Source organism: Ranitomeya imitator, chromosome 1 (assembly GCF_032444005.1).
Source record: "Ranitomeya imitator isolate aRanImi1 chromosome 1, aRanImi1.pri, whole genome shotgun sequence".
Lineage (NCBI taxonomy): Eukaryota > Metazoa > Chordata > Amphibia > Anura > Dendrobatidae > Ranitomeya > Ranitomeya imitator.
The window spans coordinates 1,105,325,688-1,105,348,335 of record NC_091282.1 but is presented as its reverse complement, the minus strand read 5'-3'; the positions used below and the strand labels follow the sequence as shown (position 1 = coordinate 1,105,348,335).

General features: G+C 47.0%; 2 protein-coding genes across 3 annotated transcripts in view; one reads left to right on the top strand and one right to left on the bottom strand.

Moving 5' to 3' along the window:
* The window catches only part of CFAP96 (cilia and flagella associated protein 96), a 36,720-nt gene extending 15,642 nt beyond the window's left edge, over positions 1–21,078 (bottom strand). Inside the window, exons 1-6 of the mRNA XM_069745775.1 lie at positions 21,017–21,078; positions 9,595–9,725; positions 6,317–6,536; positions 3,661–3,798; positions 3,497–3,572; positions 1,097–1,276 (exon numbers count right to left, since the gene is read on the bottom strand). Of these exons, the coding sequence (XP_069601876.1) occupies positions 1,097–1,276; positions 3,497–3,572; positions 3,661–3,798; positions 6,317–6,536; positions 9,595–9,691 (711 nt within the window). The 5' untranslated portion in view covers positions 9,692–9,725; positions 21,017–21,078. The remainder of the gene's footprint in view (positions 1–1,096; positions 1,277–3,496; positions 3,573–3,660; positions 3,799–6,316; positions 6,537–9,594; positions 9,726–21,016) is intronic.
* Positions 21,079–21,390: 312 nt separating this feature from the next.
* The window catches only part of UFSP2 (UFM1 specific peptidase 2), a 47,082-nt gene continuing 45,824 nt past the window's right edge, over positions 21,391–22,648 (top strand). For both annotated transcript variants that reach the window (XM_069744332.1, XM_069744333.1), the window contains exon 1: positions 21,391–21,504. In XM_069744332.1, coding sequence (XP_069600433.1) covers positions 21,502–21,504 — 3 coding nt within the window. In that variant the 5' untranslated portion in view covers positions 21,391–21,501. The remainder of the gene's footprint in view (positions 21,505–22,648) is intronic.

The window sequence follows — 22,648 nt, the reverse complement described above, 5'->3', positions numbered from 1 at the left end:
TTGCATTGGTGAGAGTGTAATGCAATTTTTTTTTGCATTGCACTCAGGGTTTTTATGCACACGTGGGAATGAGGCCTTACACTGACAGAAGCCTCTCAGACGCTGATCGGAAGAGAGAGGGAGCCTCTTCCCTCTCCCAGCCTCCTTAACGTTATGATCAATATCGATTGCGGCATTTAGAGGGTTAAATAGCCGCGGGTGGTCCAAGCACCGCTCCTGGCTGTGAGAGTCGAGGCTCGACTATCACATAGACTGAGCTCCCGACGGCGATCACACTGGCACAGCTCCTGTGCTACACACAATCACCATGACGTACCTATACGTCATCGGTCGAGAACCCCTATCTGACCGTGACTTATTGGTAAGTCAAATGTCGTGAAGGGAGTAAAAAAGACGTGCACACACCCTAAGGACAAAATGATCTTTCCTTCTGTGCAGCTTTATCCTCCTAGAACATGGGCACACATTCAGTATTTGGTCAGTTTTTTACATCAGTATTTGTAAGCCAAAACCAGGAGTGAAACAATTAGAGGAAAAGTATAATAGAAACATATGCACCACTTCTGCATTTATCACCCTCTCCTGGTTTTGGCTTACAAATACTGATGTAAAATACTGACCAAAAACTCACCAATTGCACGTGGCCATAATATGGCACCCATTTTATAAATCCAATATAAGGCTAGTTTCACACTAGCGTTTTGAGGAGCTGCGGACTTCCTCTGTGAAGCCCCGCCCTCGGCCGCACCTCTGCTGCTATCTCCGCCTACTTCTGCATGCGGCCTGCGTACCTATCTTTAACATTAGGTACGCAGGTTGTGCCGCTGTATGTGGAGAAAAAAAAAATTACTACACGCTGCGTTCTACGCTGGTCGCCGCATCGTCAAAACGACGCATGCGGAAGCATCCACATATAACGGCATGACCTGCGTACCTAGTGATAAAGATAGGTACGCAGGCCGCATGCAGAAGTAGGCGGAGCTAGCGGCGGAGGTGAGGGCGGGGTTTCACGGAGGAAGTCCGCAGCCGTCCGCAGCCCCTCAAAACACTAGTGTGAAACCGGCCTAACAGGGTTATTATCACACATTTTACCTACCTCCTTACCCGGTGAACTTGGCTTAAATGGCTTCACATTAGCTTTCATCTCTTTCTTACTCTTCAGTGGTGGTAAAGGTTTGTCAGTCCGGTAGGGATTTATGTCAAAATATTCCTTTGGATAAAGGTTTAGCCTGAAAGCACCAGCTTTAAGTTTTGATTTGTGCCGTTCCATCTCTTTCTGTGATGAAAACACACAATACGTGCTGAGCAGATGTTACAAGATGGCACCTTATTTTTAGATCTGACACAATAATATATAATCTTTTATATCTGGAGGCAATGGGAAGACGCGGATTCAATAAAAACAGATACTAAAGGAAAGTACAGGAGAACTCAAGATCATTCATGATGGTGGTTACTTTCACTCCTTAGAGGATGTCATATTTTTGTGCCACAGTTCAACCCTCTCTTTATGACGAGGGAAAGTAGAATTGGGCAAATTCTGTTCCCGCCAGTGTCTGACAATGGCTTATTTCTGCCTCTTTATAGAAAACACACACATGCTCGGCTCAGGCGAGCGTGCACGTATATGGCGAATTTGAGAGGAATAGCTATGGGCCGAACATGTATCGGAAGCTTATGGCTAGTGACACACACAAGATGGCGAACTCCAACTTACCCATAGACTCGACTTAGCATGCACAATTATTGAATGAGGTCCTGCTAATGACAGCAGCGACGTTTCAGCAGATCGGGCTTATTGAAGTCACTCTCCCCAAATATCTGCCACTGATGCACATTAGGCTGTCAACAGACCCCATTAATAGTGCATCAGGTTAATGTGATATGTATGCACAGGGTAAGGTGATGGCCTCATGTGAAGGGCCCTGTCGCCTGAAGTCTCCAGCCTTTTTATTAAGTCTTTATTATCTCCAGTATATTGCACAGCAATGCTGAAATGAGAGATCACCCTGAGACACCAAGAAAAATGTGGGGGATGGCACTGTGGGAGAAGCGTCTTCAATACGCCAACTATATTTTTACCTTCACCTGTCCCTTTTTCATCCTTCTGCATCGGGTGAATGTATGTCATTGCACTGCACTGATCATAGAGTGACCAGACCGATCACCCGCAGGTAGTAAAACATAAGCTCTATTGTGCTGACATCTAGTGGCCGATATGAAAACTGCAGTATTTTAGAAATTTTTTTTGGGGGGGGTTCTAATCACTTTTGCTATAAGGCATAATGCAGACAGATGCTCTAATGGTCCATTTTAGAGTCACTCTGGCCCGAGTTTTATGTTGAACCTCTCAAAACCAATGATAGGCGTTTCAGTTGCGCAGTTGCTACCCTCCACCATGACTATGCTGATGGTCGGTTGCAGCGGTCCGGTGGGTGTTGCAGTGAAGATGGCAGATAAAAAAGCAGGAGAGGCCATTATAGTTCGAAACATGGATCTATTTACTGGAGTTTTGGAAAATGTTACAGGGGACATTCCCAGGACTCCCCTCCAGACTGCACCACCAGTGCGCCCTTCAATGTTTCACCAAGGGCCTCTGCAGGACTTGTTGTCACTATCATATTAATGTTGCAAGGGGGCGTGGCTCACGGGATAATAATGCAGAGCAGCCTAAAGACACGCCTCTAGAGAATCCTGTGAGCCACGCCCACTTGGTAAAGACCATAAACCGCAGCTCCAAATAAAAAGGCCCATATCTCTTCAACTCTACAGCAGACATAAAGATGAAATACTAAGGGGAGTAGCGGGAACAAGAGCGAGAACTATATACTGTACTGCCGACCTGGGGACAGTGCAGGTTCTCACATTGATTATTTAGTGAGTTTTTTTTTCAATGTGGATTTTCACTGCTGAGAAAACACAGCGTCCCGCAGCTTCAGCAAAGTGAATGGGATTCATACATATTTCATGTCCGCTGACCTGAAAACTGACTGGTGAACTCTGCAACATGTCAGTTACCGAAAATGTGGGTTTTATTTGCAGGTTTTTCCACACATCTTGAATGAGATGAGAAAATGTACAGATAATAAAACCTACAGGCATTTTTATTGCATTGTAGCAATGGAACGGCAGTAAAAATGCAATTAATCCACACATGACATTATCGATAAAGTCTGATCACAGCTACAGAAAGGCCAGAAATATTTGGACAGTGACAAGTTTTGACATTCTAGCTGTTTTCCAAACATATTCAAGATGCAGTTACCATGCCTTATGTTATAACGTTTACAGCAATATTGGAATTCAATGACGCATCGTGTACGGATATGATCATATATTGGCCACATAGTGTATTTGTGCACTTATACATTCATACTACAGGTGAGCTCAGCCCCTTTTTATGCTCCTTTACACAGTCACTATCTGTAGAATTAGATCTCAAGATTACAGCAAAAACAGATAAACATCAGATGAACAAGCGTCAAATTTGAGTTACCTGCACGAGCTCTTTAGAGATGTCATAATTGTCAGAGGAATAAGTATAGACTTTGCCAATGGTGAGGTTTGGATATCTGCGAAGAAGAAACCAGTCAGTACTAAGGCTGCAGAGACCAGGTATGGTCCAGGTATGGACACAGCAAGGTCACAGGAGGACATTACCCGAATCCTGTGCCCTGCTTGGGAGGGTTTGTGTAGAAGTTTTTTCCTGGTGCAGTATAAGCTTTTCTTGGTTTAACTTCGGCACTGAAGGCTGAAATTGGGCCACTAAGAGTCCCATAAAAGCTGCCAGCTCCAGACCTGAAATATGCAACAAGAAAATAAATTAGAGTGGTGATCACATATAGCTGGTCCTTACAAAGGTTACCGGTAGGAGCCTGTCTGACACCAGTGGCAACGACCATGTTATCGTCTATAGTTACAATGCAGCGTAAATTCTAGCGAGGGTCACAGAATCCGGAGCCATGAACACATCTCAGGCCCTGCAGTAGGGTGCAGCGTAAGGCCGGGGTCACACTTGTGAGTGGGATGCAGGAAATTCACACGAATCTCTCATATCAATACCCAGCACTCAGGACCAGAGCGTGCAGCTACATGTATTTCTATGCAGCCGCATACACCGGTCCCGAGTGCCGAGTATTGATGCGAGAGACACGTGCGAGTTTCTCGCAAGTGTGATCCGGCCTATTACTGTTTTTCATAGCGTTACATTAAGGTTTTTTTTCAGATGGGGCTATTCTGATATCTACCTGAAAAAGCACTCAGAAAATAGTCAAAAGAATGAACATCTGCATTTCTATATAGAAACCAGTTGCTGTTCATATATTCAGGCTTTTGAACGTTTTTAACTTCTTCAGATTTCAAAAGTCGCCGACCAGCTAAGAGAAGAAACATGACCATTCTTCCTGCATTTTACGCTCAGAAAATGCTCTGTACTTTACAACAGAAGTCAAGGGGAAAGCTCAAAATACACCTGGTAGACACCGCCAGGGTGTCTCTGTGATCGTTTTCCCAGCATTTTTGCCTCAGTCAGCGGTTTCTTCGCTAGTGAATGGAGAGAAAATGACCGGAAGACAACATTAAAGACAACAACCCAAAAAGGATGGAAAAAAGGTAAAAAAAATGCCACAACTGGTTTGAAATAAGGAAGGTAGCACTCGAAGAACTACCAAAAAGATGCAAAAAAAAGCATTTGGACAAAATACATTTGTGCTCAAAAGTTTACATACCCCCAGCAGAATTTTTGCTTTTTTGGCCTTTTTTTCAGAGAATATGAATGATAACACCAAAACTTTTTCTCCACTCATGGTTAGTGGTTGGGTGAAGCCATTTATTGTCAAACTACTGTGGTTTCTCTTACTAAATCATAATGTCAACCCAAAACATCCAAATGATCCTGATCAAAAGTGCACATATCCTGGTGATTTTGGCCTGATAACATGCACAGAAGTTCACACAAATGGGTTTGAATGGCTCCTAAAGGTAACATCCACACCTGTGACCTGTTGGCTTGTAATCAGTGTGTGTGCATAAAAGCTGAGTGAGTTTCTGGGATCCAGACAGACTCCTGCATCTTTCATCCAGCCACTTCGTTTCTGGATTGTGAGTCATGGGGAAAGCAAAAGAATTGTCAACGGATCTACGGCAAAAGGTAGTTGAACTGCATAAAACAGAAAAGGGATACAAAAAGATATCCAAGGAATTCATAATGCCAGTCAGCAGCGTTCAAACTGTGATTAACAAATGGAAAATCAGGGGCTCTGTAAAAACAAAACCACGGTCAGGTCAGCACAGAGACAAGCCTCAAAACTTCTGGAAAAAGGTAATTTGGAGTGATGAGATCAAAACTGAACTTTTTGGCCACAACCATAAACGTTACATTTGGAGAGAGGTCAACAAGGCCTATGATGAAACGAACACCATTCCTACTGTACAGCACGCAGGTGGATCGCTGATGTTTTGGGGATGTGTGAGCTACAAAAGCACAGGAAACTTGGTCAAAGTTGAAGGAAAGATGAATGCAGCACGTTATCTGCAAATACTAGAGGCAAATTTGCAGTAATCAGCCCGGAAGAAGCAACATGATCCGAACATAAGGCCAAGTCGACCTGTCATTGGCTACAGCAGAACAAAGTGAAGGTTCTGGAGAGGCCATCTCAGCCTCCTGACCTCAATATCAATGAGCCGCTCTGGGGAGACCAAAGGCCGGCAGTTCATGCTAGATAGCTCAGGAATTTACAGGAACTGGAGGCTTTTTACCAAGAAGAGTGGGCAGCTTTACCATCTGAGAAAATAAAAAACCTCATCTACAACTACCACAAAAGACTTCAAGCTGTCATTGATGATAGAGGGGGCAATACACGGTATTAAGAAATGGGGTATGTGCACTTTTGATCAGGGTCATTTGGATGTTTTGCGTTGTCATTATGATTTAAAAATAGAAAACACAATAGTTTCACAATAAATGGCTTCACCCAACCACTAACCATGAGCTTAGAAAAAGTTTTGGTGTTATCATTCATATTCTCTGAAAAAAGAAAGAAAAAGAAAGAAAAAATTCTGCTGGGGTATGTAAACTTTTGAGCACAACTTCATACTGATGTGTAATTCCAAGTGTCGTCTTCTGGGAAAACCCTTTGCGGTTTGCCCAAGTCTAAAAGATTTTGTGTGTACATACACCGTTTGGCTTCCGAGCAGTAGAAATGAAAAAAACAAACAAATGCCACCCATCTGATTTACTCCCTTTCTTGAGGCTCTTTGACCACTCAGCAGCCTTTTCCTATCCAGACCGTTGCCATTTCAGGGCTGTTTTACTTACGGCTTCTTTTCCCCATTAGATGGGAGGAATGTTTTTCCTAAGTTCTTCTTCGCCTGCTGCATCCGATATTGTCGCCTTTGTCTTAATGGATCGGAGTAGGCTTCTCCTTCAAACGTTCTTTTGAACTGTGTATCAAAGTAACCACCTAATGTATTTGCCATGGATTTGGCGCCGCCAGGAAACATCTGTCTGTTCTTACTTGCAGCTTCATTAAACGGCTCTGGAAAAACACAATTAGAACAATTTACCCTTGTTAATAAGGTCTGTCCCTACACCGTCAGATGATACATACATTTCCAGATGGAATAACAGAGGAACAGCACAACATGAAGTTCTATGTAGAGACTCACCAGAATTGTTATTTCATTGGCAATATAACTACTTACTAAAACAGACGTGACATAAAAGAATGCGCCATCTAGAGCAGGTCCTTTATAAAGTATTGGAGGTAACTTGACATTTGAATGTAGCAAATGCTCATTTTGCATAAAAAAAAATTGGGAAACTGTAAACGAAAAATTGAAACATTTTGTAATAAACTTGGAATTCATCTGTTTGACTGGTCCCAAGTGATATCTCTTGAATAGGGTTTGAAGTATTTGCTACGTTTCTGAAACTTGTTATGTAGATGCTTCCCTTGGATGTAATAGCATATTCTACGTCAGCTGTGGGTAATTAGAACAGGCTCAGAAACTAAGCCCATGTCATACCCGGCAGATGTCGGCTGTGTCACACAGTTAGCATTTGCCCGTAATTCCAGCAATCAAAGCTAGCTACATACACTGCTGTGAAACCATTTAGGACATCAAACAGCATGTCAATTCTTTTTGCGTTTCTGCAGCGTTTCCGCACCCATTGACTTCAATTGAGTCAGTCAAATCTGCAGCAAAAATGCAGGTATAAAAATGTTTGCAGACTTGCTGAGTTTTTGTTTTGTGTTTTACCGGATTCCTATGGTGTTTCCCACGCTGTCATCTGTGAGACAGCGTGGGAAACACCGGCGTGGTGCTTCTTATAGGCAGTAAAGCAACCGCCGGTAAGATAGCCGCTGTGTTGTCATGCTGGCAGATGTCAGCAAGACCCCGCAGCTGTGACTGTCACCCGCGGTAAAGCTATAGCCGATATTGTCGGTCACAGCGCTTCAGCATCATGCTGTCAGATGTCAGCGTGACCCAGCAACTGACCCACAGGCGTGGGCCGATGAGACTACTGCCCCATCGGGCTGCATCTGCTGTCACTGATAACAGTGAGAGCTGGTGCCGCTGATGGGAGACGTAGTCTCATCTGCAGGTGCCTATGCTCATAGTTAAAAAGAAAAGGGAAAATTACATACACATTCAAATAAATATAAAAACCCATTATACTCACCTTAACGCCCAATCCCCGATGACCTCGTCTCCTAGAAATAATGTAAAATAATAAACCAACATCTATCTACTCAACTGTCCACCGTAGTCCACGTAACCCCAAGTGTCCCACAGCGATCTCACCTGTACAACAGTCACATCGGGAGATGTGTCCTCTCTACCCGGCCACTAGCGATACACTGCGGAAGCGATTACCTCCTGTCAGTGCATCACGGAGCTGCCGTGAGAGTTCTCCGGAGTTCATCAGCTCCGGTGCTCTCACTTACAGCACTGCTGCGTGAGAACTTTCCCCAAGCAGCGGTGCTGTAAGGGAGATCACCGGAGCTGATCAGCTGTTGAACTCTGGTGAACTCTCACGGCAGCTTAGTGATACACTGCGGGAGTATCGCCGGCTGTCAAAGTGATTAGGTTTGTTGTGGGATATTATGGATTATCTTCTCGGCGGACAGGTGAGGAACATTGTGGTTTATTAGTTTATTTTTGTTGCAGGAGATGTTGGCGTCTGTGGAATAGGCATTCGGTGAGTATAGTTTAATTAAGATTATTAAAGGAGTCTGTGTCATTATTTCAAATAAAGGACTTTATTCTGGGTCTCTGTGTTTTTATACACTATCACTATGGGGTTAGTAATGGAGAGGTATCTTATAGACACCTCTCCATTACTAACCTGTGGGTGCCCAGGCAATTTCTTTTTTTCATTTTTTTTTCTTTAAAATTACCAGTTGCTGTCTAGTTACAGTCTATGTATGTTCGTTCTGTTAATGCTCCTACATAGGTTAGTGACAATGTGTGTGTTTCTGTTTACTTATAGGCTTAGTAATGAGGGTGTCGAGCTGACACCTGTTCATTACTAAGCCTAGAGCTAGGTGTCAATGACAGCTGCTGACACCAAGCCCTACTACTGCATCAGCATGAAAAAGGTGGTGTGGAACCAAGAAAAAAAGCTCAAAAAAGCATTCATTGCTGTACAAAACACATGAAAAAATGCGCATTCTTTCTGCAGCATTTTTCCTGCCAAGAGATGCAGAAACCTTGCAGAAATTTCTGCAAGCAAATACTCAACATGCGCACATAGCCTAAGGCTACTTTCACACTTCCGTCTTTTTTGCTCCGTCGCAATCCGTCACTATGGGTAAAAAATGGATCCTGCAAATGTGCTTGCAGAATGCGTTTTTTGCCCATAGACCTGTATTAGCGACGGATCGCGATGGATGGGCACACGTCGCATCTGTCGTGTGACGGATCCGTCGTGTTTTGGATGCACAAAAAAATTCAATGTAACTTTTTTTGTGCGACGCGGCCGAAACTCCGCCTCCTCCTCCTTCCCGCTCATCGCAATGGGCAGCGGATGCGTTGTAAAACTGCATCCGCTGCCCATGTTGTGCTAAATTTAGCACAACGTCCGTCGGTACGTCGAGCCGACGGATGTGTGAAAGTAGCCTAAAGGTCCATCAACACAAAAAAAGTTATGTTTTTTTTTTTAACATTCTTGACTAAACTATTTACTGCCCAGTACACGCTGTTTTTCAGTACAATATATGTTAAAGGAATGGAGTCATTCTAAACCACAACTCGTCCCCACAAAAACAATCTCTCGTCTGGATGTGTCGATGGAAGAGTAAAGAAGCTATAACTCTTGGAAGAAGGGAAGAAAAAAAAACAAAGAGAAAAAAATCACTGGTCATGAACAGGCTAATAGATTGCATCCGATTAGAAAATATGCCCGCTTTCTCCCAGAAGCAGCGCCAGTCACCTAAATGCAATAGTTAGGCCGTAGACAAGAGGTGCGGATTCTGGAATAAAGCAGCCATATTTTATAGTCTCTTAGTACCCGATCTCATTAACACATTGGGAATTCTTCTTCTGTTATACATCTTCGCATTATACATAGATTTGATGAAGCCAACTTACTAGAACAGGGCGTGACGTATTTATCTCCTATGCTGATGTAGCCCATCTCACGGAACAGACCGATCCGGTCCATATCGGATTTTACTTCGCTTGGCATTGTTGTAAAGTGCTGATCTCACACACCTTGTATCCTAAGGAAAAGAAAGTAATATGTTATAGGCAATGGTGTCATCCAAAAGTGCGGTCATCAGTTAGATTTAAGGAGCTGCTCACTATTCCTGATGGAATAGTAAACGCTGCCGCAGATCAGCGGCCACAGATTCGTTGCAGCAGTCATGGGACATTACAGGAACCAAATGAGTTTGGGAGGTAGGTACAGAGTGTTTTTAGATTAGTTTGCTCTATGGAGCTATTATACACAGGTTGTTCAATAGTGGATGACCCCTTTTTCAATGTCATTTTCAATGTCGGCAACCCTTCTAAGAATATTGTAAAATATTGCTGCTCGTACTGCGCTCACGATAGACTGAAAACACTTCTCTGCAGGCTCATCATTATCCTCACAGACAGGATTCCAAGAACAGGTAACACCTTTATTATAACCCTGGAGGCAGATAACACTGGGGCCACCATTGTCATTGATGATGGAGACATCTCCTCCTCTTGTCTGAACAGTAACCTCTACACGTCACCCGAGCATGCCTACAAAACTCTTCTATAGAAATGTGAAAAAAGGCGCAAACTGCTCATCTGTCCGGGTGCATGACAAAATACTCCAGTAACAGCAACAGTCCAAATCAGGGCCGGCGTCAGCACCCGACGCACCCGGGCAAGTGCCGGGGCCCTGACAAGACAGGGGGGCCCACTCACGCAGTCATACATCCATCTGGCCGCTTTAACCCTTTCTACCCTTTCAATTTGCCCTGCCTGGCACAAGCATCTTCTCAGTCAGTGCAGGGCCAGGCACATAGGGGTTAAGGACACAGCCAGCGTGACATTGTGGGCGGAGAGTTCTCCTGCTCTGCTCTCCTGGCTGTGTGCAGTGCTGAACTAATCAGGCACAGGCAGATTCCGGACTGGAGGAGCTGCTACCAGCACCTGAGTGAGTGCCATGCTATATCGCTGTATATTCTGACAGTCTGGGTGACCTTGGGGGGCGGCCATGGGCTGGGAGGCTGCAGCTGACATATATATATATATATATATATATATATATATATATATATATACTACAGCAGCCGCCCAGCCCAGGCCCCCAGCACAGCCTGTATAGATACAGTGTATATAATATATATACAGGACAGGTGCTGGGGGCCTGGGCTGGGCGGCTGTTGAAGTATATACACCGCACAGTACCTCTCCCCTGTATATATACACTGCACAGTACCTCTCCCCTGTATATATACACCGCACAGTACCTCTCCCCTGTATATATACACTGCACAGTACCTTTCCCCTGTATATACACCGCACAGTACCTCTCCCCTGTATATATATACTGCAAAGTACCTCTCCCCTGTATATATACACCGCACAGTACCTCTCCCCTGTATATATGCACTACACAGTACCTCTCCCCTGTATATATACACCGCACAGTACCTCTCCCCTGTATATATACACCGCACAGTACCTCTCCCCTGTATATATACACCGCACAGTACCTCTCCCCTGTATATATACACTGCACAGTACCTCTCCCCTGTATATATACACTGCACAGTACCTCTCCCCTGTATATATACACTGCACAGTACCTCTCCCCTGTATATATGCACTGCACAGTACCTCTCCCCTGTATATATACACCGCACAGTACCTCTCCCCTGTATATATACACCGCACAGTACCTCTCCCCTGTATATATACACCGCACAGTACCTCTCCCCTGTATATATACACCGCACAATACCTCTCCCCTGTATATATACACCGCACAGTACCTCTCCCCTGTATATATACACCGCACAGTACCACTCCCCTCTATATATACTCCGCACAGTACCACTCCTCCTGTCCTGTATATATACACCACACAGTACCTCTCCCCTGTATATATAAACTGCACAGTACCACTCCCCTCTATATATACTCCGCACAGTACCTCTCTCCTGTATATATACACCGCACAGCACCACTCCTCCTGTCCTGTATATATACACCGCACAGCACCACTCCTCCTGTCCTGTATATATACACTGCAGAATTTACAATAGCTATCACTCATGTAAGAAGTGAATTATGGCATTGGACTATACCTATATTTCTCTGCTGTATCTGGGCATCATGAATCGTGGTATGTGTTAAAGGGGGGGGGGGCCCACTGAGACTCTTTCGCCCGGGGCCCTCAAAAACCTGGAGCCGGCCCTGGTCCAAATGATAGCCAGCACTCGCATCAGCTTAAAGGAATTGTTTTATTGATCCAGTTGTATAAAAGGCACAAAAAAAGGTTGAACACAACAGCACAAAAAAAAAAGGCAAAAAAGGAATATCCACTGCGCTCCCAGGCCACATGTTTCACGACACGGTACAAGGCTTGACAAAAGACCATGTAGGTCTGAGACATGTTGCCTGGGAGCGCAGTGGATATTCCTTTTTGCCTTTTTAATGTTAAGACTATGTTACTTAGCTATGCTCTGCTAGCCACGACCCCAGCAGTTTAACCCTTTAGATACTGTGGTCCCTAAAGGCTCCACCATGGGAGTTGGTTTACCATGGCTTACATGACTGTAATCGTGCGACGCCTGTTCCAGAGGCATGTTCTAATAGTTTGCCTGTCAGTGTTACGTAGTAAGTATGGCAGTCTATTATGTGATTACATGAGCGATCAAACTCACTGAAGTTCAAATAACCTAGTGCAGCCAAAACAAAAAAAAATCTAAAAAAAAATTAAATTCTGGAAAAAAAAACCTCAAACGACAATTTTGCCCATTAAAAAATACTTTATCAATTTAAAAATATAAAAATGCACATCATTACTGAACCTGTAACAATCCACAATATTAAATTATCAAATTTTTTTTTAACCTGATCAAAAGTACTATTTTTTGCTTGCTCCAGCTCACCAAAAAAAAAAAAACATCATAAAAAGGCAATTCAAAAAATACATACCTCAAAAATGTCACGTATAAAAGCTACCGCTCATTCTGCAAAAAAAAAAGCTCTCCCCCAGCTCGGTCACTTTTTGTGTAAATTGTTTTTATCATGCAGCATTGATAAAACATAGAGAAAACATTATTCATACTACACAGCTGATGGCAAAAAAAAATAAAAAGGTGTTTTCCACTACTTATATACTGAAGACTCGAGTTGGTGTGAATCGATTCACAGGACCGGGTCCACTGGCCATGTCGGTAACATCTTGTCCCTGGATGAAGGCCCTGATAATCGCCTCCTGGCGTCTGCGGCTCTTCTTCTGATTAGCCAGCCTGGTAGTCACATGTGTATTGCACTGCAGCAATGACATCGCGCCAGCCAACTTGACAAAGAACCTCAGATGCCGTGAGGTAGGAGGTGGTTCTCAGGGGTCCCATCCAGCGGTCGCAGATTACTAACGTGGTCGATGGGCCTGTCCCTGGAAACCGATTTGCACCAACGCTATAGAAAACCTATCCTTAAGAAATGTCATCAACATAAGATCTTGGGGGGTCTACATCGGGCCTCCCCACCAATCAGCCGATATCAACTCTTGCAGGGGTCAGATTTAAACAATGTATAAAGCAGAAGAGCACAGCTCTGTACATCATCCATTGCTGGGTGCTGCAGATTAGCTAGTATTCTCTTCAATAGGAGCTGAGCTGCTCTACCTAGTGGGAGTTTCAGGTGTTGGACACCCCCGATCTTATGCTGATGATCTGTCTTTGGGATAGGTCATCAGCATAAGAGTAGAGGATAACCTCTGTATGGTAAGTGAACACTTTGTAGAGTGCAGTTTAAAAAATAAAATTGTGCATCCTGGAAGCCACAAGGTCTTTAGCTACAAATATGGAGGATATTACTGGCATCTGATTATTGTTAATCATACTCTGAAGAACACAGAAGACTCCAGACGCCATCAGTCTCGTTATCACTAATGAGTGAAACTGGAAGGTGTGAAAGCCTGGGAATTATTTATAAGCTCGTGTCCAGCGACTATATATTATTAACAGAGACTAACGAGCAGCGCTTCACGTCTGAACGATTCAGTAATGTCATACAGAACGCCGCGGGTGACAATACCGTTCTTCTGTTCTTCCATGACTTCTATACTTTTTCAATCAGGGAACCAATGACATAGAGGATTTGTTTTTTCAATAGTGAATCACAAAATGGAAGTTGCGCTGTGATTGGTTAATATAGAGCTTTTCTTTTACACAGTTTAATGTTTAAAAATTCTCTTGATTTTCTAGCTGTCTTTTCACAAAACCTCTTGCACGTCAAAGTAAGTAGGCAGAAGTTCTGATCACTGTGGCCGTGTGCACATGAGTTCATGGTTAATATGCAAGTAACGATGTCTGGGCTGACTTCAGGGCTTCACCCCGGGCCTAAAGCATCATAGACGCATATGAGCCTGTTCGTTTGGGATGGGGGACACATGGTAAAGTCCAGGCCTCACATCCTGTATATGGACCATTAAGTGTAGTCGTGTGAACTTGGCCTCACAGAAGGGCAGAACTCTCCTGCTAGGACTGGGCACAAACACTCAGGTTCATTTCTTCCTCCGATGAAACCCTGTATTCTGTATTCACAAGTGAGTTTTTCTCCAAATTTTTGATTGCTGACTGTTCACACCACATTTGAGCCTTCCATTGGAGATATAATCCAGATGTATTTCCTGGCTCCATCTCCAGTGAAAGCCTCCAAGGCTACAGCAGAATATGTAGGGTCTTATTGCAAAAAAAATCTACCGTAGATTGCACGGAACATGTGGTTTAACCGAATGCCTATGTCTGCAATGGTATAGTAGACTATGCTCTTGTATGCAGTAAGAGTGGAGGCACTGTAGCTGGCCACACTCATTAGCAAGCAACGGACAAGTTACTGTTCAGCTGGCAGCTATCTCACCCAACTACCCCATCCACGGGAGCACTCGGCTCTAGTCATGGGCGGTCCGACTCTAGTCATGGGCGGTCCGACTCTAGTCATGGGCGGTCCACCGCTAGTCATGGGCGGTCCAACGCTAGTCATGGGCGGACTGAGTCTAGACATGGGCGGTCCACCGCTAGTCATGGGCGGTCCACCGCTAGTCATGGGCGGTCCAACGCTAGTCATGGGCGGACTGAGTGTAGACATGGGCGGTCCGACTCTAGTCATGAGCAGTCCAACTCTAGTCATGGGCGGACCGACTCTAGACATGGGCGGTCCAACTCTTTTTGGTAACCTAAATCATTTTGTCTCCACTCACCAGAAAGTCAGCTCTTTTAGATCCCAAACAGATCCTTATTAAATCTGTGTCCTATTACAAGTAAGCACATATTTATGGTAAAATCACCACCATCTATCCTACCACCACCCATCTGTCGAAAGCCAATGGCAGAGGATTTTTCAGGAGTTTCAGCTTCAGCAGCAGGATGGTGTAACTTTACATCAATGAGACTTGGAACCTGCAGAGAGGCTCTCACTGAGGTGAGGCTCCCATACGAGAGCTGACTGGTTCGTAAATGACCCATAAATATTCGGATCACCCACGTGCTCCTTTGTTCTCTATGAGAGACCCGCTGCCAGAACCAAACAAAAGGACAAAGCAAACACAACACAAGGCTAGGGAGATTAACTTCCAACCTACTAATACTTATGTCCCCGAACAGTCAGGAGGCTACAAGACATATTAGATGGAGGCTACATCGGTCACTTTCTCGTGAATGGGGAACCATACTTTTTTGTTAATTTCACTTATATAGCGCCAACATATTCCGCAGCCCTGTATAGATGGCATAATCACTTTCCCCTACAATCTAAATCCCCAAACCCACGCAAACACAGACATTGGGAGCATCCGGAAAAAGTAAGAGTGTAAGAAGACCCCAGTACTTCCTCCCATTCACTAGGACCCTCTCTTACACATTTTCCAGATTTTCTCAGACTGTAACGAGACAACAGTGGACATCACGAAATGACTACAATGATCACTAACATGGCGGAAAATGTGACCATGACGGAACCGCTGCGGATAGCGACCATGGGAAGAGGATTTATTCTTCTAGAAGACCTTACTCTGCGAAGAGCTGAGAGACCCCTTCACAGTCCCCTCATTATGTCTCATTGCCCCTCATGGTGACCCCAGCTCCTAGATGTGGCATGTAGTGTGTGGTGACACTGAGAGACCCCGCACATTCCCCTCATTATGTCTCATTGCCCCTCATGGTGACCCCAGCTCCTAGATGTGGCATGTAGTGTGTGGTGACACGGAGAGACCCCGCACATTCCCCTCATTATGTCTCATTGCCCCTCATGGTGACCCCAGCTCCTAGATGTGACATGTAGTGTGTGGTGACACGGAGACCCCTGCACATTCCCCTCATTATGTCTCATTGCCCCTCATGGTGGCCCCAGCTCCTAGATGTGACATGGGTGTGTGGTGACACTGAGACCCCTGCTCATTCCCCTCATTATGTCTCATTGCCCCTCATGGTGACCCCAGCTCCTAGATGTGACATGTAGTGTGTGGTGACACGGAGACCCCTGCACATTCCCCTCATTATGACTCATTACCCCTCATGGTGACCCCAGCTCCTAGATGTGACATGGGTGTGTGGTGACAATGAGACCCCTGCTCATTCCCCTCATTATGTCTCATTGCCCCTCATGGTGACCCCAGCTCCTAGATGTGACATGTAGTGTGTGGTGACACGGAGACCCCTGCACATTCCCCTCATTATGTCTCATTACCCCTCATGGTGACCTCAGCTCCTAGATGTGGCATGTAGTGTGTGGTGACACGGAGAGACCCCGCACATTCCCCTCATTATGTCTCATTGCCCCTCATGGTGACCCCAGCTCCTAGATGTGACATGTAGTGTGTGGTGACACGGAGACCCCTGCACATTCCCCTCATTATGTCTCATTACCCCTCATGGTGGCCCCAGCTCCTAGATGTGACATGTAGTGTGTGGTGACACTGAGAGACCCCGCACATTCCCCTCATTATGTCTCATTATCCGTCATGGTGACCCCAGCTCCTAGATGTGACATGTAGTGTGTGGTGACACGGAGAGACCCCGCACATTCCCCTCATTATGTCTCATTGCCCCTCATGGTGACCCCAGCTCCTAGATGTGACATGGGTGTGTGGTGACACGGAGACCCCTGCACATTCCCTTCATTATGTCTCATTACCCCTCATGGTGACCCCAGCTCCTAGATGTGACATGGGTGTGTGGTGACACTGAGACCCCTGCACATTCCCCTCATTATGTCTCATTACCCCTCATGGTGACCCCAGCTCCTAGATGTGACATGGGTGTGTGGTGACACGGAGACCCCTGCACATTCCCCTCATTATGTCTCATTACACCTCATGGTGGCCCTAGCTCCTAGATGTGACATGGATGGGTGGTGACACGGAGACCCCTGCACATTTCCCTCATTATGTTTCATTACCCCTCATGGTGACCCCAGCTCCTAGATGTGACATGGGTGTGTGGTGACACGGAGACCCCTGCACATTCCCCTCATTATGTCTCATTACCCCTCATGGTGACCCCAGCTCCTAGATGTGACATGTAGTGTGTGGTGACACGGAGACCCCTGCACATTCCCCTCATTATGTCTCATTACACCTCATGGTGGCCCCAGCTCCTAGATGTGACATGGATGGGTGGTGACACGGAGACCCCTGCACATTTCCCTCATTATGTTTCATTACCCCTCATGGTGACCCCAGCTCCTAGATGTGACATGGGTGTGTGGTGACACGGAGACCCCTGCACATTCCCCTCATTATGTCTCATTACCCCTCATGGTGACCCCAGCTCCTAGATGTGACATGGGTGTGTGGTGACACGGAGACTCCTGCACATTCCCCTCATTATGTCTCATTACCCGTCATGGTGACCCCAGCTCCTAGATGTGGCATGTAGTGTGTGGTGACACGGAGAGACCCCGCACATTCCCCTCATTATGTCTCATTGCCCCTCATGGTGATCCCAGCTCCTAGATGTGACATGTAGTGTGTGGTGACACGGAGACCCCTGCTCATTCCCCTCATTATGTCTCATTACCCCTCATGGTGGCCCCAGCTCCTAGATGTGACATGTAGTGTGTGGTGACACTGAGAGACCCCGCACATTCCCCTCATTATGTCTCATTACCCCTCATGGTGACCCCAGCTCCTAGATGTGACATGTAGTGTGTGGTGACACGGAGAGACCCCGCACATTCCCCTCATTATGTCTCATTACCCCTCATGGTGGCCCCAGCTCCTAGATGTGACATGGGTGTGTGGTGACACGGAGACCCCTGCACATTCCCCTCATTATGTCTCATTACCCCTCATGGTGACCCCAGCTCCTAGATGTGACATGGGTGTGTGGTGACACTGAGACCCCTGCACATTCCCCTCATTATGTCTCATTACCCCTCATGGTGACCCCAGCTCCTAGATGTGGCATGTAGTGTGTGGTGACACGGAGAGACCCCGCACATTCCCCTCATTATGTCTCATTGCCCCTCATGGTGACCCCAGCTCCTAGATGTGACATGTAGTGTGTGGTGACACGGAGACCCCTGCACATTCCCCTCATTATGTCTCATTACACCTCATGGTGGCCCCAGCTCCTAGATGTGACATGGATGGGTGGTGACACGGAGACCCCTGCACATTTCCCTCATTATGTTTCATTACCCCTCATGGTGACCCCAGCTCCTAGATGTGACATGGGTGTGTGGTGACACGGAGACCCCTGCACATTCCCCTCATTATGTCTCATTACCCCTCATGGTGACCCCAGCTCCTAGATGTGACATGGGTGTGTGGTGACACGGAGACTCCTGCACATTCCCCTCATTATGTCTCATTACCCGTCATGGTGACCCCAGCTCCTAGATGTGGCATGTAGTGTGTGGTGACACGGAGAGACCCCGCACATTCCCCTCATTATGTCTCATTGCCCCTCATGGTCACCCCAGCTCCTAGATGTGACATGGGTGTGTGGTGACAAGGAGACCCCTGCACATTCCCCTCATTATGTCTCATTACCCCTCATGGTGACCCCAGCTCCTAGATGTGACATGGGTGTGTGGTGACACGGAGACCCCTGCACATTCCCCTCATTATGTCTCATTACCCTCTTGGTGACCCCAGCTCCTAGACGTGACATGGGTGTGTGGTGACACTGAGACCCCTGCTCATTCCCCTCATTATGTCTCATTGCCCCTCATGGTGACCCCAGCTCCTAGATGTGACAAGGGTGTGTGGTGACACGGAGACCCCTTCTCATTCCCCTCATTATGTCTCATTGCCCCTCATGGTGACCCCAGCTCCTAGATGTGACATGTAGTGTGTGGTGACACGGAGATCCCTGCACATTCCCCTCATTATGTCTCATTGCCCCTCATGGTGGCCCCAGCTCCTAGATGTGACATGTAGTGTGTGGTGACACGGAGACCCCTGCACATTCCCCTCATGTCTCATTACCCCTCATGGTGACCCCAGCTCCTAGATGTGGCATGTAGTGTGTGGTGACACGGAGAGACCCCGCACATTCCCCTCATTATGTCTCATTGCCCCTCATGGTGACCCCAGCTCCTAGATGTGACATGTAGTGTGTGGTGACACGGAGACCCCTGCACATTCCCCTCATTATGACTCATTACCCCTCATGGTGACCCCAGCTCCTAGATGTGGCATGTAGTGTGTGGTGACACGGAGAGACCCCGCACATTCCCCTCATTATGTCTCATTGCCCCTCATGGTGACCCCAGCTCCTAGATGTGACATGTAGTGTGTGGTGACACGGAGACCCCTGCACATTCCCCTCATTATGTCTCATTACCCCTCATGGTGACCCCAGCTCCTAGATGTGACATGGGTGTGTGGTGACACGGAGACCCCTGCTCATTCCCCTCATTATGTCTCATTACCCCTCATGGTGACCCCAGCTCCTAGATGTGGCATGTAGTGTGTGGTGACACGGAGAGACCCCGCACATTCCCCTCATTATGTCTCATTGCCCCTCATGGTGACCCCAACTCCTAGATGTGACATGTAGTGTGTGGTGACACTGAGACCCCTGCTCATTCCCCTCATTATGTCTCATTGCCCCTCATGGTGACCCCAGCTCCTAGATGTGACATGTAGTGTGTGGTGACACGGAGACCCCTGCTCATTCCCCTCATTATGTCTCATTGCCCCTCATGGTGACCCCAGCTCCTAGATGTGACATGTAGTGTGTGGTGACACTGAGACCCCTGCTCATTCCCCTCATTATGTCTCATTACCCCTCATGGTGACCCCAGCTCCTAGATGTGACATGGGTGTGTGGTGACACGGAGACCCCTGCACATTCCCCTCATTATGTCTCATTGCCCCTCATGGTGGCCCCAGCTCCTAGATGTGACATGTAGTGTGTGGTGACACGGAGACCCCTGCACATTCCCCTCATTATGTCTCATTGCCCCTCATGGTGGCCCCAGCTCCTAGATGTGACATGTAGTGTGTGGTGACACGGAGACCCCTGCACATTCCCCTCATTATGTCTCATTACCCCTCATGGTGACCCCAGCTCCTAGATGTGCCATGGGTGTGTGGTGACACGGAGAGACCCCGCACATTCCCCTCATTATGTCTCATTACCCCTCATGGTGACCCCAGCTCCTAGATGTGACATGTAGTGTGTGGTGACACGGAGAGACCCCGTACATTCCCCTCATTATGTCTCATTGCCCCTCATGGTGACCCCAGCTCCTAGATGTGCCATGTGTGTGTGGTGACACGGAGAGACCCCGCACATTCCCCTCATTATGTCTCATTACCCCTCATGGTGACCCCAGCTCCTAGATGTGACATGTAGTGTGTGGTGACACGGAGAGACCCCGCACATTCCCCTCATTATGTCTCATTACCCCTCATGGTGACCCCAGCTCCTAGATGTGACATGTAGTGTGTGGTGACACGGAGACCCCTGCACATTCCCCTCATTATGTCTCATTACCCCTCATGGTGGCCCCAGCTCCTAGATGTGCCATGGGTGTGTGGTGACACGGAGACCCCGCACATTCCCCTCATTATGTCTCATTACCCCTCATGGTGGCCCCAGCTCCTAGATGTGACATGGGTGTGTGGTGACACGGAGACCCCGCACATTCCCCTCATTATGTCTCATTGCCCCTCATGGTGACCCCAGCTCCTAGATGTGCCATGGGTGTGTGGTGACACGGAGAGACCCCGCACATTCCCCTCATTATGTCTCATTGCCCCTCAGGTGTGAGATGGGGTGTGTGGTGAATCAGGATCACATCCCCACCTCAGAGACCCCAATAAACAAGCCCCCCACACTGACCATACCTGACCCTCAGCCTCCAGCGCCTCCTCAGCTCTTTAGCTCTGAGCTCAGCTGATAGTTTGTTACCAGTGGTTGCTATGGAAATGGACTGGGTCAAGTGGGATGCCGGGCTTTACTTAGTCACATAAACACCGCACATTTATACCATTACCTGTTTCTTAACTATAGCAGTGATTTGACTAAAATAAATGGTTTTATATGTCTAGAAGAAATGTTTGGAGTTCACTTATAAGATGTCGACAAGTTCCTCACACACCGCCCTCCCCCGTTCTAGTAATGGTTCCGCCCTCTCTCGCTTGCACGCTGGGACATGTAGTTTTGTTGCTCGTCATGAAATTGTCACGCATGCGTCATAAGTGCTGAACGCCTTGGTGGGCGGGGTTTGTGTGACACGTGTGCTGCCGGTAAGTGATTGACAGCTCGTAACCGGAAGCCGGGAGGAAGAGAAGCGTGAAGAGCTGCAGCAGTGGGAGACAGCGCCGGGGACATGGTGAGGGGGAGACGTCTGACAGCACGGAGCATGTGCAGAGCTGGCGGGCGCCACACACCGGCCCCTCCGTGATTATCCACGCATCACTCCACATCACGTGGAAACATATGGCAGCCAGTGACCTGCAGCGTGTGCTCTGGTGTCTGCAGCCTGTGCTGGCGGTTGAGCCTGGGGCCCCGCCCCGCATGGAGCCCCCCGCCCCGCATGGAGCCCCTGCTAGTGTGCAGAGTGCAGCTTCCCGTGTACATTGCACCCTATGGGAGAGATGTGATAGCTGCTTGTCCTTCCATGTACTGCCACCAGGCGGCGCTCACATCCATGTGACCCGTCCCAGGGCTTCCAGATGTGATAGCAAAATGGATCAATTATTATTTGATTACAGCACCATTTATTCCATGGCGCTTTACATGTGAGGAGGGGTATACATAATAAAAACAAGTACAATAATCTTAATACAAGTCATAACTGGTACAGGAGGAATGAGGACCCTGACCGTGAGGGCTCACAATCTACAAGGGATGGGTGAGAATACAGTAGGTGAGGATAGAGCTGGTGATGCACTGGTTTGGTGGATAGTTGGTTACTGCAGGTTGTAGGCTTGTTGGAAGAGGTGAGTCTTCAGGTTCTTTTTGAAGGTTTCTATGGTAGGCGAGAGTCTGATATGTTGTGGTAGAGAGTTCCAGAGTAGGGGTGATGCGCGAGAGAAATCTTGTATGCGATTATGGGAAGAGGAGATAAGAGGGGAGTAGAGAAGGAGATCTTGTGAGGATCGGAGGTTGCGGGTAGGTAAGTACCGGGAGACGAGGTCACAGATGTATGGAGGAGACAGGTTGTGGATGGCTTTGTATGTCATGGTTAGGGCTTTGTACTGGAGTCTCTGAGTAATGGGGAGCCAGTGAAGGGATTGACAGAGGGGAGAGGCTGGGGAATAGCGGGGGGACAGGTGGATTAGTCGGGCAGCAGAGTTTAGGATAGATTCACACATCTGTCAATATCACGGATCCAAGAGACTGAGCGCGTCCTATTTTCATTCATGTTTGCGGATCAGACTCGGCCATAAGAATCTATAGCAATCCATTATAACCAGAAGACAGGTCTTGTACTGCAGCTTTCCATGTGATAGTCACTGGTTACTATCTGATGC